Source organism: Tursiops truncatus, chromosome 6 (assembly GCF_011762595.2).
Source record: "Tursiops truncatus isolate mTurTru1 chromosome 6, mTurTru1.mat.Y, whole genome shotgun sequence".
Taxonomy (NCBI): Eukaryota; Metazoa; Chordata; class Mammalia; order Artiodactyla; family Delphinidae; genus Tursiops; species Tursiops truncatus.
The window spans coordinates 103,662,500-103,679,179 of NC_047039.1; the positions used below are offsets into that span (position 1 = coordinate 103,662,500).

A 16,680-nucleotide genomic window follows, 5' to 3' on the forward strand; every position below is an offset into this window, starting at 1 on the left:
GTGAGCTCTGAATGTCAGATTCTGGGGCTAGCTGTAATCAAACACACACTCTTTTCTTACTAATGCACTGGCAGGAAACTTAGAATCAGCAGGTTGATAAGCTCAGCCCCTTTGAAGTTCCAAGCACACCTAAATCCCAAAGCAAGTATTACGAACCCCTGGCAACAGACTACCACACAGAAACATGAGCATCTTCGTCCAGCACGGATCTGCAGCAGCCTCCCACACCAGGTCTCATCCAGTGTTTGCTTTGTACCTCCCGACTGACCCGAAGTTGCTGGAGTCCTCTCCCAAAGCCTGGAGTATCCCAAACCTGCCAACACTAAAGAACCCACGCCGCTCCCCCCGCCCCCCAGCAGGCCACGCACCTGCTTCTCCACTACAGGCCGGCACAGCGCAGCCTCCCGCACGAATTTTGTCACCTCAGCCAACCACAGTAAGAACGGTCAGCATTTACTGAGCACTTACTCTGTACCAGGTCCTATTCAAAGCACTCTGTGTATTAACTCAGAATCTAATTCCTAGGCCCCACAGGAATTTGCTGGAGGGAGAGAAATATACTCTGGCCCAGAGTCCCACATGGTTTCTAATCCCTATTTCTAGCTGTGCTATAAAGCTTACATAACCTAATTTGCATTATGCTGCTATTTTAAAAAAATCTCCAAAGATCACTGCTTCAAGCATCAATGGAAGCTGTTAGCTCTTACCTAAAATGATAATGTGGGAAAGGATATCTATTCTTACAACTAAGTCAACTTCAATTCTTGACTTAAAACAGACTTTCTGGAAGATGCTATTGGGAAAGGAAGGAACTTACATAAGAAGTACTAGCTCTGTGCTCTGTAAGTAACTGCTAGAGAGAAACACGTCAATATTGAACTCACCTCAGTGGTAGACAGCTTCCTGGCTCTGCAGGTTCACTTACCACCCATCTCCCTTCCCGGCCTCCTAGTAACACTGAGAAATCTCTGGTCAATGGATGGCATGGCCTCAGATGGTTTCAGAGTAGGAGTCTGAATACAACAGAACCTTTCTTGTTCTGGGTGACTTCAGAGGGACCACCCCCATCCCAGCACCACCAGGGAGGCACTGGCATACGCTGAATGGAAGTTGCAGGAAGACCACTCACAGAGCAGGCTGTCTTCAGCTTTAACTGCTCTCAATGTCCCTGATTTTTAGGGCTCTAGATTGCTAGAAATCTAACTGTTGGGGTTGGGGGAAAGGGGGCAGATCTCCTTAGTTCACTCCTGTAACTCACTACTGAAGATTTACCTCCAGTGCAGTTATTAATGAAACCCAAGAAACAGGGAAATGATAATGAATGATTGATTATAAGAGTAAAATTTCCCTCACTCGTCATCAAAAAATGTGGTCAGTGTTTAAATTAACCACTTTTGTTCTTTGCTACACTATAAAAACTAGTTTTAAAGGACTGGGCTCTTTGTTATTCATTTCATTCACTGCACTTATGTGGATAGAGGTCCATGAACATAAACCAGAGTTGGTTTCAGGCTCTCAAAACTGCCAGGGAAATTTAAAATGAGTGAATTTCCAAATGATGCCCATTTTCAGTGATGTCAGGGGGCCCATATTATTAAATAATTTATAAATAAACTATTAACTAAGTAAATTATCTTCTGACACTGCTAATGCATTATTTGGCTCCCAACCTAGGATATTTACAATAGGCCCAATTCCACCAACAAGGAGACTCTCCGACTTAAAAGGTTTCCACTGGGCGGAGCCTGTTTTGCTAGAGAAGAACCTGTCCCGTAAGGGGCACTTGGCTGTTTGATCAGGACTGGAATGTACTTGGTACTAGTCAACTAGACCTCACTCAGCCTTTTATAGATGCCGAAGCCACATTCAATGTACATACAGATTCTGTATGGGAAAAAAGTTGTTCCAGCAACCTTCAAAGTTAGCAATAAAAAGAAAACTACTACTTAGAGACAAATATAAAACATAAACTTCATTTTAATCAATCTATCTATCTATATATATATATCAAGTACAACCTTAGCACAGAACATCTAACACATATGAAATGCATTTATGGAATGAATACACGTAAGGAAGAAGCAAATCCTTTTAAAAATACTTGGCCTAACCCTCACTTCTTTTAAATGAACTCCATGACGGTTGAATCAGGTGGGAAATAAATCATCTATCTAATCTGGAAAAGAAAGATGAATTGCCTTACATCTATTTGGTCTCTGCACACCAGGTATTTACCATTCTGAGTCTTGCCATAATTGATTCTGCAAATACTTAGCTTAACTCAGTCAATTTTATATTTTTCCATAGTTACCTTAATAGTTTGGTTTTTTTCATTTGCTATTGCTTTTTTTTTTATGGCTTCTTGCTGCTGTTGTATTAGGGCATACAACACAGATCAGAGATACTCATTTCTCAGAGAAGTCTCTCTCCTTGAGAAATTGGCACTTGGATCCTCAGCTTATGTAACAGCTACATATAAATGGGTCCTACCGGCACTGTTACCAATCTTGCTGCTTATGAAATTCCAGCACTTTTTGCCCTGACGTAAAAATCTTCTTAGGTGAACACTTCCCACCACCAAATTCTTTTATTTAAACAGGTAAGTGTGTGTAATTCGCATATACGTTATAAGTTTCTATACACATACACACACTTAACTCAAAAGTGAAATGTCTCTCAAAGAGAAATTATAAGGGTATTAAAAACAAAATGCTGAAAATAACTATTTCACATTTAGATCATTAAAAATGTTAAAGTAATGTGATGAGATAAGACCTAAGAGATCAAATACATCATATATGATTGTCATATATGCATGTTGTGTTCATCGATTTTTAATTTTCTCTTTAATCAGAAAATAAAAGCGCTTACCTTTGTATACTGAGACCACAGCTTACAGTCACTATATCTCAGCCTATTTTATACAAGTGATATGGCTACGAAGGTCCAAGGAGAACGAGAATAAAGTGAGATAAACGTGCTGAAAACTGCTTAAAAGTATTAACCTGAAATACACAGAGGATCCAACACCAGTTTTAAAAATACATTAACGAGGTATTCCCAGCTCTTCAATTAATAATGGTGAATGACTGATTCATGATTGTCAAACATTCACCCAAATTTTAAAAAAGAAGAAAAGGCTAATACCAGCAAAATCTATCAGTGGTTTGTTCCCCAGGTTAACAATTTGAGAGAGACTACAAACGACTCCAGGAGCCCTGGCTTCCCCGCACCATGCACTGCATCTAGTCAGCATGAGGTATGTTGGGAATCTATTGGACCAATTACCTTGCACAAGAGATGGGGTGCTCCCACAGCCTCAAGAAACATGGCTGCAGGCCACCTCCCTGGCTGGGTGCCAGCCCCCATGCAAAGAATATGGCTTCAAGGAGGACCCCTATCTCTGAGGAATTATAATCGCGCTAACTGACGCAGTCAGGAATGCAACTATTCAGTTTATGTGCTAAAAAAGTTTAAAAACTGTCAGAAGATAGCACAGCTCATACACTAATTCTAAGTTCTACATTGGTTTGTAGACTCCCCGACGAGAGACTAGGCTAGGAGGGGCTAAGTATATCCAGATATTGCTAGGTTTCCAAAGGAAAAGTTTTCAAACAGACACCGTGGCTCTGAATAAAGTATTGCTCTTCTTTAAAATGCTCATTCACTGCTTTCCAAAAGGAGGTGTCAGAGTGCTGTGTCTGAAAGCTGGAAAGCCTCAGGGGGTCACATTGCTCTTAAGACTAAGACATAGAAATTGCCATTTCAAGCCAGACAACCTGATGGTTCTAGAAGTCAGAGAAGAAATCTTGAGGGCCCAAGTGAATAATAAATGGTGCGACGCTCAGAGGCTGGCAATAGGGGCTGTCAATGAAAAAACCACCTACAGTGGAGAAAAGAGCAGAGAAGCAAAACTTTATGTTAATTTCACAGAATTTGGTGAAGCCAAAAGCTTCATTTATATTTCTCTGCTCTTTCAGCTGTAAGTGGAATTTTCATTACAAAATGAAGGGGTGGGAAGGGTAAAGGGGGTGGGGGTAGGGGGAGGACACTTAATTCATTACAAGATTTAAACAGTTGAACTTGCATGGTTACCACTTCTAACAAAGGACTGACAGCTCAATTATTTTAAGTAAAGCAGAGAAATGTAAAAGTTTGCAGCAACTGGGCAGGTTTACAACATGGTTAGTAACTTCCAACAAACAACAACAAAAAAAAAAAAAAAAAAAAAAGACTTGGTAGAAACCATTTGAAATGACTGCCATCATGTTGGAAAACAGCACAGCTCCATTTTCACCATTATAGAAGGGTTGAGTTATGAAGCTGAGTCAGCTACTTCAAAAGAATTTTCTAAAGAGAAATCTCCAAAGAGATTCCAACTTGGAATGCAAATTTGACAATCAATTTCAAATAACAATACAGCTGCAGCTGCCAATTAATAGTATTCCAAAAACAAAGAGGACTGTTTGTAAATATTTAATTAATAAAAAATGGACACTACCAGCCATGCTTTTTCTTCTCAGTGATGGCTCTGTTTCATCCATAGGTCAGCAAAACGAATCAATGAAACATGAAAACTCCCAGCTGAGATGGGCCCTCTTGTGTACGTCTAGCCACGAATGCACAGGATGAGAATGGTAAGTTCACAGCTACTTCCAGCAAGTGATGAGGTTTTATTAAAGTATCACCCACCACTAATAAAGACAAAAGGTCAAGGAGCAGCAGTAACAAGCATGGTGTAAAAATTTTATTTCTGATAAGTAACACTAACATTTGTTTTAAACGATCTGTTTCATTCTCATTTAGCGGTCCCAAAGAAATCTGGTACATAAATTTGCCGTATTTTGTGAAGCCCATTCTCAGCGACGGGTACTGTTCAGCTCCAAAAACCAGAAATGAAGAAAGACGAGGAAAGCTAATTCATACTAAAAACAGACATTTTTAAGACACAGAACTTGTAAATATCAACATGGGACCACACTGTTGCCTTCATGGGGGCGAGTACCTTAATAAAACCATTACCTTCTAGTAACATCATAGGCTTCCAAACAAGGTGAGAATGCAAGTGGAAGACTTAGGTCTGCACCCTTTACAGAACAACACAATGTTACCAACTGATCATTTTTCACCAGCTTAATCAGGTGTCTTAAAAAATAAATGCTGACCCATGGCTGAAACCTGTCACTTTTCACAGCAGCACTCAACAAGAACTGGGACAATCGAAGAGCAAGTTTTTATGGGGACCCTGTTGCTGCTTTAGATTCTGATGTAATTGAAGAGGATAAGAGACCCTTCAAAGAATCCCAGAAAAATCGCTAATCTTCTCTCTGCATGAAAAAAGCCAGGGAGTGAACACAGTATCTTACAGAGTGAAGAAGGCCACAAGAACAAGAGAGGGTGATTGATCAATTAATTTATTATTTTTTAAAACTTGGAAATTCGGAAACTAAAATAATCACATTCCTCCTTCCCCATCTCTGGGTAGTGCCATCATTTTAATAAGCAATGCTCAGATAACAGAGTAAACCTTTATCATGGGGATGCCCTCGTACAGCAGGAGTACAAAGGGCTTACAAAGTAAATAGACTGTGGCTCAAACTAACAATCGCCTTTGCTTTGTTTTATCAGTTTGGTTACAAATGAATGGGTTTCTAGGGCTAAGTTATTATTAGTTTTCAATTCTTTATAATTTGATACCAAAACATATCAAAAATAATAAGCTAAAACAATATTCAAACCCATATTTTATTGGCTTTAATTACACACTTCAATATTTACAAAGTTAAAGTTTAAATGAAAAGTCTCTATTGTATTAAAAAAAAATAACTACAGCCCGAATTAACGTGCCCTGGGGCAAATACATATCAATCAGCTAAGCATCAGTGACTGCATCAGGAACCAGGCAGTACTCTGTGTTACAACAAAGCAGTTTATTTGTGATCAGTGTTTGAGACTCTATACATCCTTCACGAATTTAATTTTACATAATCTGATACTCCTCTTAAAACTTAAACTTTGAACTGCTAGACTTATTTCCCTAGAACAGAAGGGCTGGTATAAGTTATTTTCCGGAAATGAGGTACCGTTTCACAGAACTAGTTTCTTTTTGTTTGTTTGTTTTCAAGTTTTAGAGAACTAAATTTGCGTTTGTTAAAATCAAAAAGTAGGAAAGATGTTCTTTACAAATAATTTTGATCAAGTATGTGTTCAAAGAAAGCAGGATAAAAAGGCTTTTTCTCTAACATTCTGTATGTACTGTATTGTTCAATAGGAATTAGCTTCTGTCATTTGCTAAAAGAATGAGTAGTGGGGAACAGGATATGTTGGGAATTTCATAACGGGTAACAGAACCATTCTCTTGGGTAAACCTACAGAGAAAAGAAACGGAGAGGACTCCAAATAAGTTTAATAATCCAATAAAAATTTCAGGTTAAAAAAAAAAAAGAATCTTACAGTAATTATCATTAACCTTTTCCAGATTAGTCAGTCAACATGTACCATTATGGAAGAGGCCCACAAACTTTGAAGTTACTCTTAATATTTTCCACTCAAAATTAAGATGGCTACATCATAGGAAGAAGGATATTCAAAAAGGGATTTCATCTGAGTGAACTGTCATGAATTATAAAGCTCAAAAGCAATGCTATTGATTAATATTCTGAAGTGACTCTCAATTTGGCACATCACATATTACAGGAGAAACAGGGACGGTCAAGATTCACAGCACAGCTTTCTGTGCAGGCCTCAGATCCCCAGAAAGACAGTTCCAACTGGAGCCGTGACCAGGTGTTTACCTTGGCTACTGCCAATATTGGCATGGCAAATCTGGAAAGATTAATTACTTGCTTAATTTTGTAATTAATGAGTTCTTGTGGCCTCACAAACTTCTGCATACTCAAGCATGATTTGAAATCTGATCCTTATTTCTATTCTAATATTTAAGCTCTGGAGAAATCACAAAGCAGCAACAGCAGGTACTCGAGGGCACCAGATGATCAGAGGGAAGTTACCCCACATGCAACAGCTTTACAAAGGCCAAAAGACATATTTACCTTACAGCCAAAAGAAAGCATCGTTTTAGTAGGTTGGCATCACAGTAACATTTAAAAACCAAATCTTTTATGTGAAAAATGGGGGCATTACATTTCACCAGCTTTGGAAGTCAGTTATATGGCGCATGGGAGCCTTCTGAAGGGGGGCTCAGAGGCCGTGGGGTGAGAGCATAATGTTAGAGAGGGAAGAACAAGAGAGAAAAACTAAAAAGACAGGAAAAACGTGAATGTGCCTTAGAGCCTAGATATACAAGTGTTTTAAAGAAAAAAATTAAGCTGTAGCAAACCTGTACGAAAGAACATGGGACTTACTATGTCTAAAAGAAAGACACGGACTTCAGGACCTGCCCTAGGAGGCAGACGCTTTGGCTCTCACACAAGACATATTACAATGAGTCTAGTGAGTCAAAATGTATTTGGATAAACTGACCAGACCTAATTCACAGGAAGGATGAGGTGGTCAGGGTATCCAGAAGTTGGCTGAATGGTAAAAGCAAATTGCCAAATCAAAAGGAGCTAGAGAGCCTGAATTCAGAAGGAACTCTAAGTGATAGCATATTCTTGGATGGGGAGGCCCTGGCCAATCCTGAATGTGTCAGTGGAGACATTCAGTTAAGGAAGAAACTCCAGACTCTGCTCTCAGCCTTAGAGGAAACTCACCCCAAACGTCTGAGCCTTCCAGCTTCTCCACATCTTTCCAGGATGTAAATTATCTATCTTAATGGGGAAAGCGGTCAAACTGTTCACTTTCTACTTATTTCTACAGCTAGGAAATCAGATGAAGCTTCAGTTTAGCAGTGTCTTAAAGACCCATAATTTTCATCCAAACAAAAATGGGAAAGCTGATGCATGAAGAGAAAAAGCATAATGGAAGGTCTGAGGCTCGTGTGGAGGACTAACGCCACAAGTAGCAACACAGTCCAGGGCCTTCTCTTCTGTGTGCACACACACCCAGCCTGGGGTCGCACTGCTGCACACACACGTGTGCACCCGCCCACTCTTACACTCACATGCATTCTCTCACATGTGTGCACACACACTCGCGCTCTTTTTTCTCTCAACGACAAACATCCTATAGATGGCCAACTCTATACCACACAGCACCCGAGTTAGGAAAAATGCCTAAGAGAGCATATCACTGACTCCAAACCTACTGCCTCCATTGCCACATAAACCTCATTCAAAAGTTATCCAAAGGGCCACTGAGGTTCATTTCCGCATCTGCCTTTGTTTTTTATTTTTGGAGGGAGAGGAGCTATTCCTATGATTTTCTCACTGTACTACACAGACCTTCTGCAGTAAGCACTTCAGTAACTGCTGCAGATACCCCCTCATCACCCTCTAGGACCTGTTCACTACACCTCTACAGAAAAATTCATGAAAAAGGATGACAGCTATGAATTTGAAGTGAGCACCTCCTATCTCTAACTCAAATCACCTAGAGTTCACAAACCAGAAACTTAAATGTAGCTCTATAACTGGCAGGCAGCCAAGCTGGAAACTGAGTATGGCCCTTCAGTAGCCTTTGAATGGAGTATAAGTTGGCTGTAAGAAGAACTACTTAAAATATTTAATTTCAATATGGTCAGAAACAGGCAATTAGAACAAGCAGTCCTTCAATCAGGCAAAGCAGAGAGAAGAGCAACTCCAACCAAACCAAGAACCACAAGGTTGTGGCATTTTCAACGGGAATTTAAGTTGGGTCACTAGAATAAGTAGGTCTGAGATCCTCCAATTCATTTAAAGAAACCCTAGATACAAACTGCGCTTTGGACTGCTGTGCAGAGTGGCTTAAGAGGAGAAATCAGTAAGACGGTGTACATACCATAGGCAGGGGCAGCTGTGCTGTAACCATATGGTGTTCCATAGCCTGGTGCAAAGAAGGAGAAAGCACATCAGTCCAGGAAAAAGGGCAGAGTCAGCGCCAGCCCGATTCACAAGGACCACCCGGCCCGGCGCCTTGGGCCCCAAGGGCTCCTTCCAGGTGCTGGCTCAACCAGAACCCTTCCCAGAATGGCCCGAGTCCACCGAGATTCCTCCATGCCTATGCAGAGTGGAAGCTTTTTACTACGCCTACCAAGCTCTCCTGACCTACCAGAATATCCTGTTTCTTTCTCACTACACTTACCACATTGTATTATAATTATCAACCCTTTGTCTGTGTTCCCCCCTAGAATGGCAGAGACTCAAGTCTTATACATCTTTGCAACACTTGAACCTAGCAGAATGTCTGGCATATAGTAACCACTCACACATTTAATTTGTTCAACAAAAGAATACTTAGAACCACTCAAGTTACCAATTTCTCACAGTTGGAAAATAGGAATTTCCAAGTCTTTTTTTCAGAAAGCAGTGACAGAGCAGGCTAAAGCCTCAACTGCCACTGAAGAGGGCGCACAGATCAGGCTGTGGGCTCGAGGGCAAGGTCCATGTCTTGTTGAAATCCGAATTCTGGGCCCCAGCACAGGGTCTCTCAGTAAATGTTGTTAAAATTGCCATTAGCATCTGGTGCCTATGAAGAAGGCTCATATTATCAATAAAGTACAAAGAACACAAAAGTTTTTGAACCATTTAGTTCTGGCACTAGTTTCTTATATGTCCTTAGATATGTAACCTCTGAGTTGCCACTTTCATCTATAAAATGGGAAACCCTCCAAGCTACTTTATAGTTTTAAAGGGATTAGAAGTACTACGTTAATAGAAATGACAATCTTTAATCTTTCAGTAAAATGACTTTAAAACATATAACTACTAAATCACTTGGGTAAATCTCTAGGAAAAACTGGTTTCTAAAATAGAACAAGGGCACAAAATCTACATGGGCCCTTCACATTGTACCCAAAACAAATCAAGCTTTTTTACTTTACAGCCCTTTTTTCTATAATCATTTCTGCCGCTAGAATGATTTTTTTTTCCTTCTTCTCTAGCTGACCAACTGCAACTCATCCTTTAGGTATCTATCACCTCCTCTGTAAAGTCCCCCAGGCTTGCCGTTCACTTTGCCCACCCCATGTCACAGCTTGCATCATATCACACGGTACTTTCTCAAGTGTCTGTTCCTACCCCATGTGACCCCGAGCATTCACAGGGGCAGACGCTAAGTGTTGGTCATCTTTGAATGCTCAGATCTAAATCTCTTGTTTGAGATAAAACATTCAAATATATGTTGAATAAGTAAATTGCTTTTGGGGACTAACTGAAACATTTTCTTAGAGATAAAGTTTTTCACTTTTTAGTCTATACTTAAGTCATATAAAACTGCGGGTTGTACAACTTAGTCTTTAGTGCTCACTAAATCATATATTTCAAGAGGACACAAGGCAGCTGAAATAAGCAGTAGGAAATATACAGTAGGAAAAGTATCAGAAGCCAAAAAAAAAAAAAAAAAGATTAATGCTTAAAAAAGAAGGCTGTATATCAAATCTATTCCAGGAAAAGGTAGCTGGTTGGCTAAGGCTACAGTTTCAAACGTTTTACTAAAACCTCCTTAAAGAGATGAAACTATAACAACTAAGCTGGCTACTAATGAGGCCACTGGGGTTCTAATCCTGACTTCACATCTCACTAAGGTGACTCTGAATTGCACCTGCTATTTAACCTCTCTGAGCCTCAGTCTTCTGCAGAAACTGATGGCAGAGGAATGTAATTAAATAACATATGTAAAAATACTTACTACACTCCCTGCTGCACAAAATACACTCTGCAAATGGCATATAGCCTATTCATAATCCAAACTGACCTAATCTGAATCTTCTCTAGGCTATAAAAGAACTTCCTTTTTAAAAGCTTCAGAAGACAGGCCTTTCACAGAGGTCAGTGCAATGATGTAAGAGAGAAGCTACTACAGAGCAGAGAGGCAGACAGCAGGATTCCTCTCACAATCACTGCCACTAGCTGATGGCTGCTGACCCCTCGGGCGTGAGGGAAACGTCCCATGGCCCAGCAGCTGGACAAAACTGGACGAGCACGTCACCAAAGGCAAGAGAGTTCACCTCAGTAACCTGCCTACTACTGTTTAATGAAAGCTGCTTCCTTTAAATAAGACATGAAATGAGGCAAAAATAAATAAATAAATAAATTTCCATAGAAATAGTGAGATGCACAGAAAAATGTCTTAATTTCGGACACACAAAAAATACCAAACTGTAACCACCCTCTTACACTGTCTTTCAGCGCTCTCTGTCTCCTTCAATGGTGCCGCCATCCAACCTACTTCCTCCAGCATAAGATCCTGGGAGGGACCTGAAACCTCACTCTGTTTCGTTCTCCACATTCAATCCATCAATTCTGCTTCTGAAGTTCTTCCATCTGCTCACTTCATGACCCCCATCTACTTCCCTACACCCCCTGGAGATCCCTCCACGGCCTCTAGTCTAGTCTCTGAGCTTACAAAAACCTTCTACTTTTCTTGGCATGCCGACTTCTATCCTTACAAGCCATTCTTCATGCTACAGAGAGTGATCTTTACAAATAAAGTCTGAAAGTCTTATCTCCTTACTCCTCTTAGAACCCTTCACGACGTCCCCCGTACTTAGGTGCTAAGACCAAAATCCAAACCACAGCCTCCAGGACAGGACTGAGCACCCACTTTAGCCCAAATTCCCCCCACCCCCTCCCCCTTCGCCCACACCCAGTGCTCTCCACACTACAGACATGTTGGCCTCCTCCTAATTCTTCAAATGAGCCAAGTTCCCTCCTACCAGCACCATAGGGTGCTGATGTGCTATTCCCTCTGTGTGAGGTGTTCTTCTGTCCCAATCTTCTCTGAGTTAACCCCTACTCATTCTTCAAAGCTCAGTTCAAGTGTCACATCTTCAGGGAAACCTTTGAGTCCCCGACAGACTAGACCAGGTTTCTCTGTCACGTTCCCTCACAGCATCGTGCCCCTCTCCTTCATCACAGCAACTCAGTCAGTCGTGAGTATTCCATTAGTATGTCTCACCTTTAGACCAAACACTGCAGGAGAACAAAATCCATGTCTGCTGTGTGTCAAAGCAGGCACACAATATTTGGATAAGAGTACACATTGTTTATATGACACATCTTTGAGCTATGCCCCTACTGGGATCAACTTCTAGAAGCTTAATTCCAAAGCCACGTCATCCACAGAACTTCCCAAAAAGCCTATTCTAAGTCTTCCTTAGAAAAAAAAAAAAAAAAACCACAACCTAAGTGAACTTCTTAAGAGTGTTACGCAAAAAAATAATGACAGGATAAGACCCAATCTTTATGACCATTTCATCTTGATCAACAACTACTAGTGGTTTAGTTGTCAAGTTCAAAGTTCCATACTTGCAATATTACAGAGAATTTGATTTTCATGAGACAGAGGTACAGCTACTGCTGAGATGATACAAGGATCAGAAGAGAAGGCAAGCAGAGCGCATCTTTTCCCATCTTCCTCAAGCCATGTGGTGAAATGGAAAGAATATAAACTTTGGAATTAGAAACACCGACATTCAAATCTTTGCTCTGCTGTTTACAAGATGTCTCACACTGAGCTAGTTGCCTTACCTCCCTAAAACTTAGTTTCCTCACCCAGAAAAATGGAAAATATTTCTACTTGAGGAAACACTGTGAAGATTAAAAACAATTAAGTGAAATCATTTATATGAAAGTATCTAGTGTATACTCAGCTCTAGATAAGTAAGTTCCCCCTTTCCTCTTTTTGTACTTCTTTAGCCCCTGATGGTTCCCCAACATAGAGTTAAAGAAATGCTAACATCGCCAGGCTTCACCCCAATTAAGTAGCTCTTACCAGCCATTTTTCTCACCTGTGATACCCAATCTGTCATCTATGTCCCCACCGAATACACTCTGCTCAGGTATCCAAACTCCCAATCTGTGGAATATCTTTGAGCTCATATCTCATTGTCAAAATATGTCCCCTCAACCAAGCGCAATACTCCTCATCTGTCACCTCCCTCCAGAAAGCCTCTAGTCACTCAGCAGATTCCAGGAGAAAACCTGTAACATTCTGTAGATTCTCTTCTTTTGAAATTCGGTGCACACCCATCCTATACCCATATTATGTTTCCAGAAACCCTGTATAACACTGGAAAATAAAGGAGAGGCTGTTCTTGGAACTCTGGCCCAGAAAAGGAGGCAGATGTCTCCCAGGGTGCACTGTACCTGGAGCTATGTAGCCAGGAGCAGCTGTGGCCCCAACAAAAGCTCCCCTTGTTAGAGTTCCTCTTCCTCTGCCCCGAACAGCTTGGACTGCTGCGGACACAGCTGTATTCACAACACCCTTTGCCTGTTAAAAATAACACATTTCATTACTGAGAGAAATAAGATCATCTCGTCAACTTTGTAATGTATAACCTCCATGAGAAACTTAAGCCTGTACATGAGATTAGTCGTCTATGACCTTGAACCTTCAGTTTATAATCTGTAAAATGAAAATGACATCTGTCTTACAGAGTTGTTCTGGAGAAGAGTTGGCACACAGAAGTATGCAAATAAATTCTTCCTCTCACTTGAGGGTTACCCAGAAAGAGTTCGTTTTCTGCACACAAATTTCAGCAGTCAAATTACATCCAAAGTCATTTTAGGCCTGACTAAAGCAATTACAGACACTTGATACCTAGGTTCAAAATTTACTGAATTCTCCCCCAGCAAACAAAAAAATAGCACAACAAACCACCTGGAGTTAGCTGTGAACCTGAATGGGGTTTAAAAAAAAAAAAAAAAAAAGGAACTAAGACAGGAAGACCAAAGGTGTGGATGCCAGTTCCTGATGTAAGTAACTGAGACCTCAGGAAGGTCATGCAATTCTGTGTGTATGTGTGTGTGTGTGAATCACCTCTGAAGTCTCTTCTTGCCCTAAAATGCTATGGGACTCTGGTAAAGTCACATAATCTCTATGGGAGTCTCCCCAATAATTGCAAAATGACAATTATGATACCCATTTTGTTTTCCTTACTTCAGAGTAGAAAGAGCAACTGAGAAAATAGATACAAAGCTCTGAAAAGTAGAACAGATAAGGACAAAGAGTAACGGTACACAGGGCTGCTAGAACATTCTTTTCCAAAACTGAAAATTTAAGAAATAAGAAAATATCTAGTTTTAAATTACATATTGTATTTACTTTTTAATATAAAGATGCTATAAAAACTCAAGCTCATAAAACTGCTAATACTCCCTGCTATAACCAAGCTGCAGGGAAGGAGGTGCAGAGCCTCAAAGGCATTGTACGATCAAGTCAACAGCATCTCAGACAGCTTAAATAGTCAGTGCATATACACATTTATCTCTCACTGAAAAAATCCTAGGATAGCCTCTGTAACTGGGTAGAAGACAGTTTCAAGGTCGAATGTATCGTGCACAGAGAACAGCCATTTTTTCCTTTTGGCTGAAAAAAATCCAACCAAAATAGACTGCTTCTTGGCTGTCAAGCACATTGAACACGTGAGTTCTACAGCTTTTAGTATATGGAAAATTTCTAAAAATGAGTGAACTTCATGCGGGCATTTTTTTTTAAAACACAGCTTAGTCAAATGCAGTCAGAAAGTAGTAGTCTGGCAGCAGCAGAGTGACTCCACACAAAGCAAGCTCATGTCTCCTAGAACCAAACCTAACTACCTAGTAAGTATCTGCACATAGCACAGGCTTTTTTAAACACTAAAATTAACTGACCCATATACAAGATGTAACGCATGAGAAAAACACACCAAAACAAACAAGGTAACAATTATCCTTCCACTAATTTAGAACATATTCTAGGAAGATTTTAGAAAAAGAAAATCCACTTATCCTCTCTCTACATGTGTACCACTGCAATTTAAACGCTTTATTTGTATTTCCTCTCAGTAAAAGTTCGTTTTCTTTGTTTATATTTTGAATTCTAGAATATAAGCAGTGTTTATTATAGTAAATACAAGAAGTTTAAATTAACACAAATTTCTAAGGTGGATATAATATACAATAGGAGCATGCCAATGGTCTTTGGAAGATGAAAAACCAGGTTTCAAAGGGAACCCTTACCATCAATTAGCTATGTTACTACAAGCGGTATCTTAATTTGCTCAAGCCTCATTTCCTCATCTATAAAATGAGAGCTATTCTAACCTCTTATAATGGACTTTGCATATGCATATTAAACACAGAATCTTAAATAATCTAGGCTTCCTTCTATTAGTCTAAACATTTTTACTTGACTTGTTCCTATCACATAATATATTCAGACATTATTATACCAGTATTCTCCACGAGGGAGAGAATGTGTCTTATAGTTAACGTATCTCCTTTTCCCTCACAATCGTGCACATGGTATATGTCTAGAAAATATTTTTGAATACGTAAATGAATGGATAGAAGAAGCTGTTATTCAAAAGCGTGCAATTAGGAGGCCATCTTTTCTTACTGCAACCCTTGTTACAATCCTGGGCCTTTAGCAGCTCTGACATTTCCAATGTCGGTAATGAACAGAAGCAACAAAGGGTCAAGTTCTACTGTGACGCCCTCAAAGGAAAACCCAAAATAAATAATGCAAAAGGACAAAACTGGAAAGGAAATGGAAGAGCACCTGCAGACTCTGATGAGAGTAAGCCCCAAATACTCTTGGCAGCTTCCCTAAACTAAACAAATGCTAGTATCTCATTAAAGTCCCAACCCTCCAACACTCTACCTCTTCAAGAATGACCTAAATCCCCCAAATAATGCTAATAGTCTCTATTTAATAATTTGCCTAAAAGACCACAGAACAGAGAACCACTAATCATATTTCTATTATTCATGATCAAACCCAAAGCAAGGGTTGCCAAATCCAAGAAAAAGAAGTAACTTTAGAAAAACCTGAAGTGCCACAAAGACAGGAAAGGAAATTTAATTCTGGTAATATCTTTCAAAGGTTTAATGCTTAACTCATACCTGAGGGATAATCTTCTTTTTCTTATTATTTGCTGCATTGGGTCCAGAAAACAGCTTCTCCAGGGCAGCTAAAGCTGCACTTGCCTTTGCCACTTTCTTATTTGGACCTGCACCTCTGAATTTCTGTCCATCTACTTCTACCTAAAATCAAGAACAACACTCTGCAATTATCCCATGCAATTCCTCTACGTAGTTTTAATTTAAATGTGTCACAACACAGAAAACACCAAAAGTCAAACAGCACCATGAGATTTGACTCAGTCTAAAGCTTTTTTATATATAAGCTGAGGATATCCTATGTCTTTGAGGGGAAAAATAAGGTTGGCTTGTATCTAGGTACACACCTCCATTACAAAGCGTTTGTCATGGCTTCCACCAGTCTCCGAGATGAGTTCATACTTAAGACCTCTTCTTTTTTCATTGAGCTCCATTACAGGATTTTTGCCACTTGCTGTGAGGATAGGGCCCTGAGTTCTTACCTAAAAGGAGGTTCAATCAAGTAAGATTTTAGAGTATTAGATTTCTTATTAATACAATTATACTACGTCTCCGTTGACAAAGAGGCTCAAGAATTGTACTTTAAAGCATTCAGGGGCTAGGATGCATGATCACTTCTGTATACAAATGGTAAAATATCTTTAAAGGTATAGAAATTCTACAAGCAGTAAACATCACAGTAAGTCATCTGGCCAGCCTGCCATGGAAGCAGGCTGTCTCAACAGATCAGTATTCAAGAGCAGTGTAGCCTTGCCATCAC

At 39.9% G+C, this 16,680-nt stretch overlaps 1 protein-coding gene across 1 annotated transcript in view; it reads right to left on the reverse strand.

Moving 5' to 3' along the window:
- Window positions 1–5,396: 5,396 nt before the first annotated feature.
- Window positions 5,397–16,680, reverse strand: part of STRBP (spermatid perinuclear RNA binding protein) — a 50,265-nt gene continuing 38,981 nt past the window's right edge. Inside the window, 5 exon segments of the mRNA XM_073806580.1 lie at window positions 5,397–6,368; window positions 8,878–8,922; window positions 13,185–13,308; window positions 15,924–16,064; window positions 16,268–16,402. Of these exon segments, the coding sequence (XP_073662681.1) occupies window positions 6,292–6,368; window positions 8,878–8,922; window positions 13,185–13,308; window positions 15,924–16,064; window positions 16,268–16,402 (522 nt within the window). The 3' untranslated portion in view covers window positions 5,397–6,291.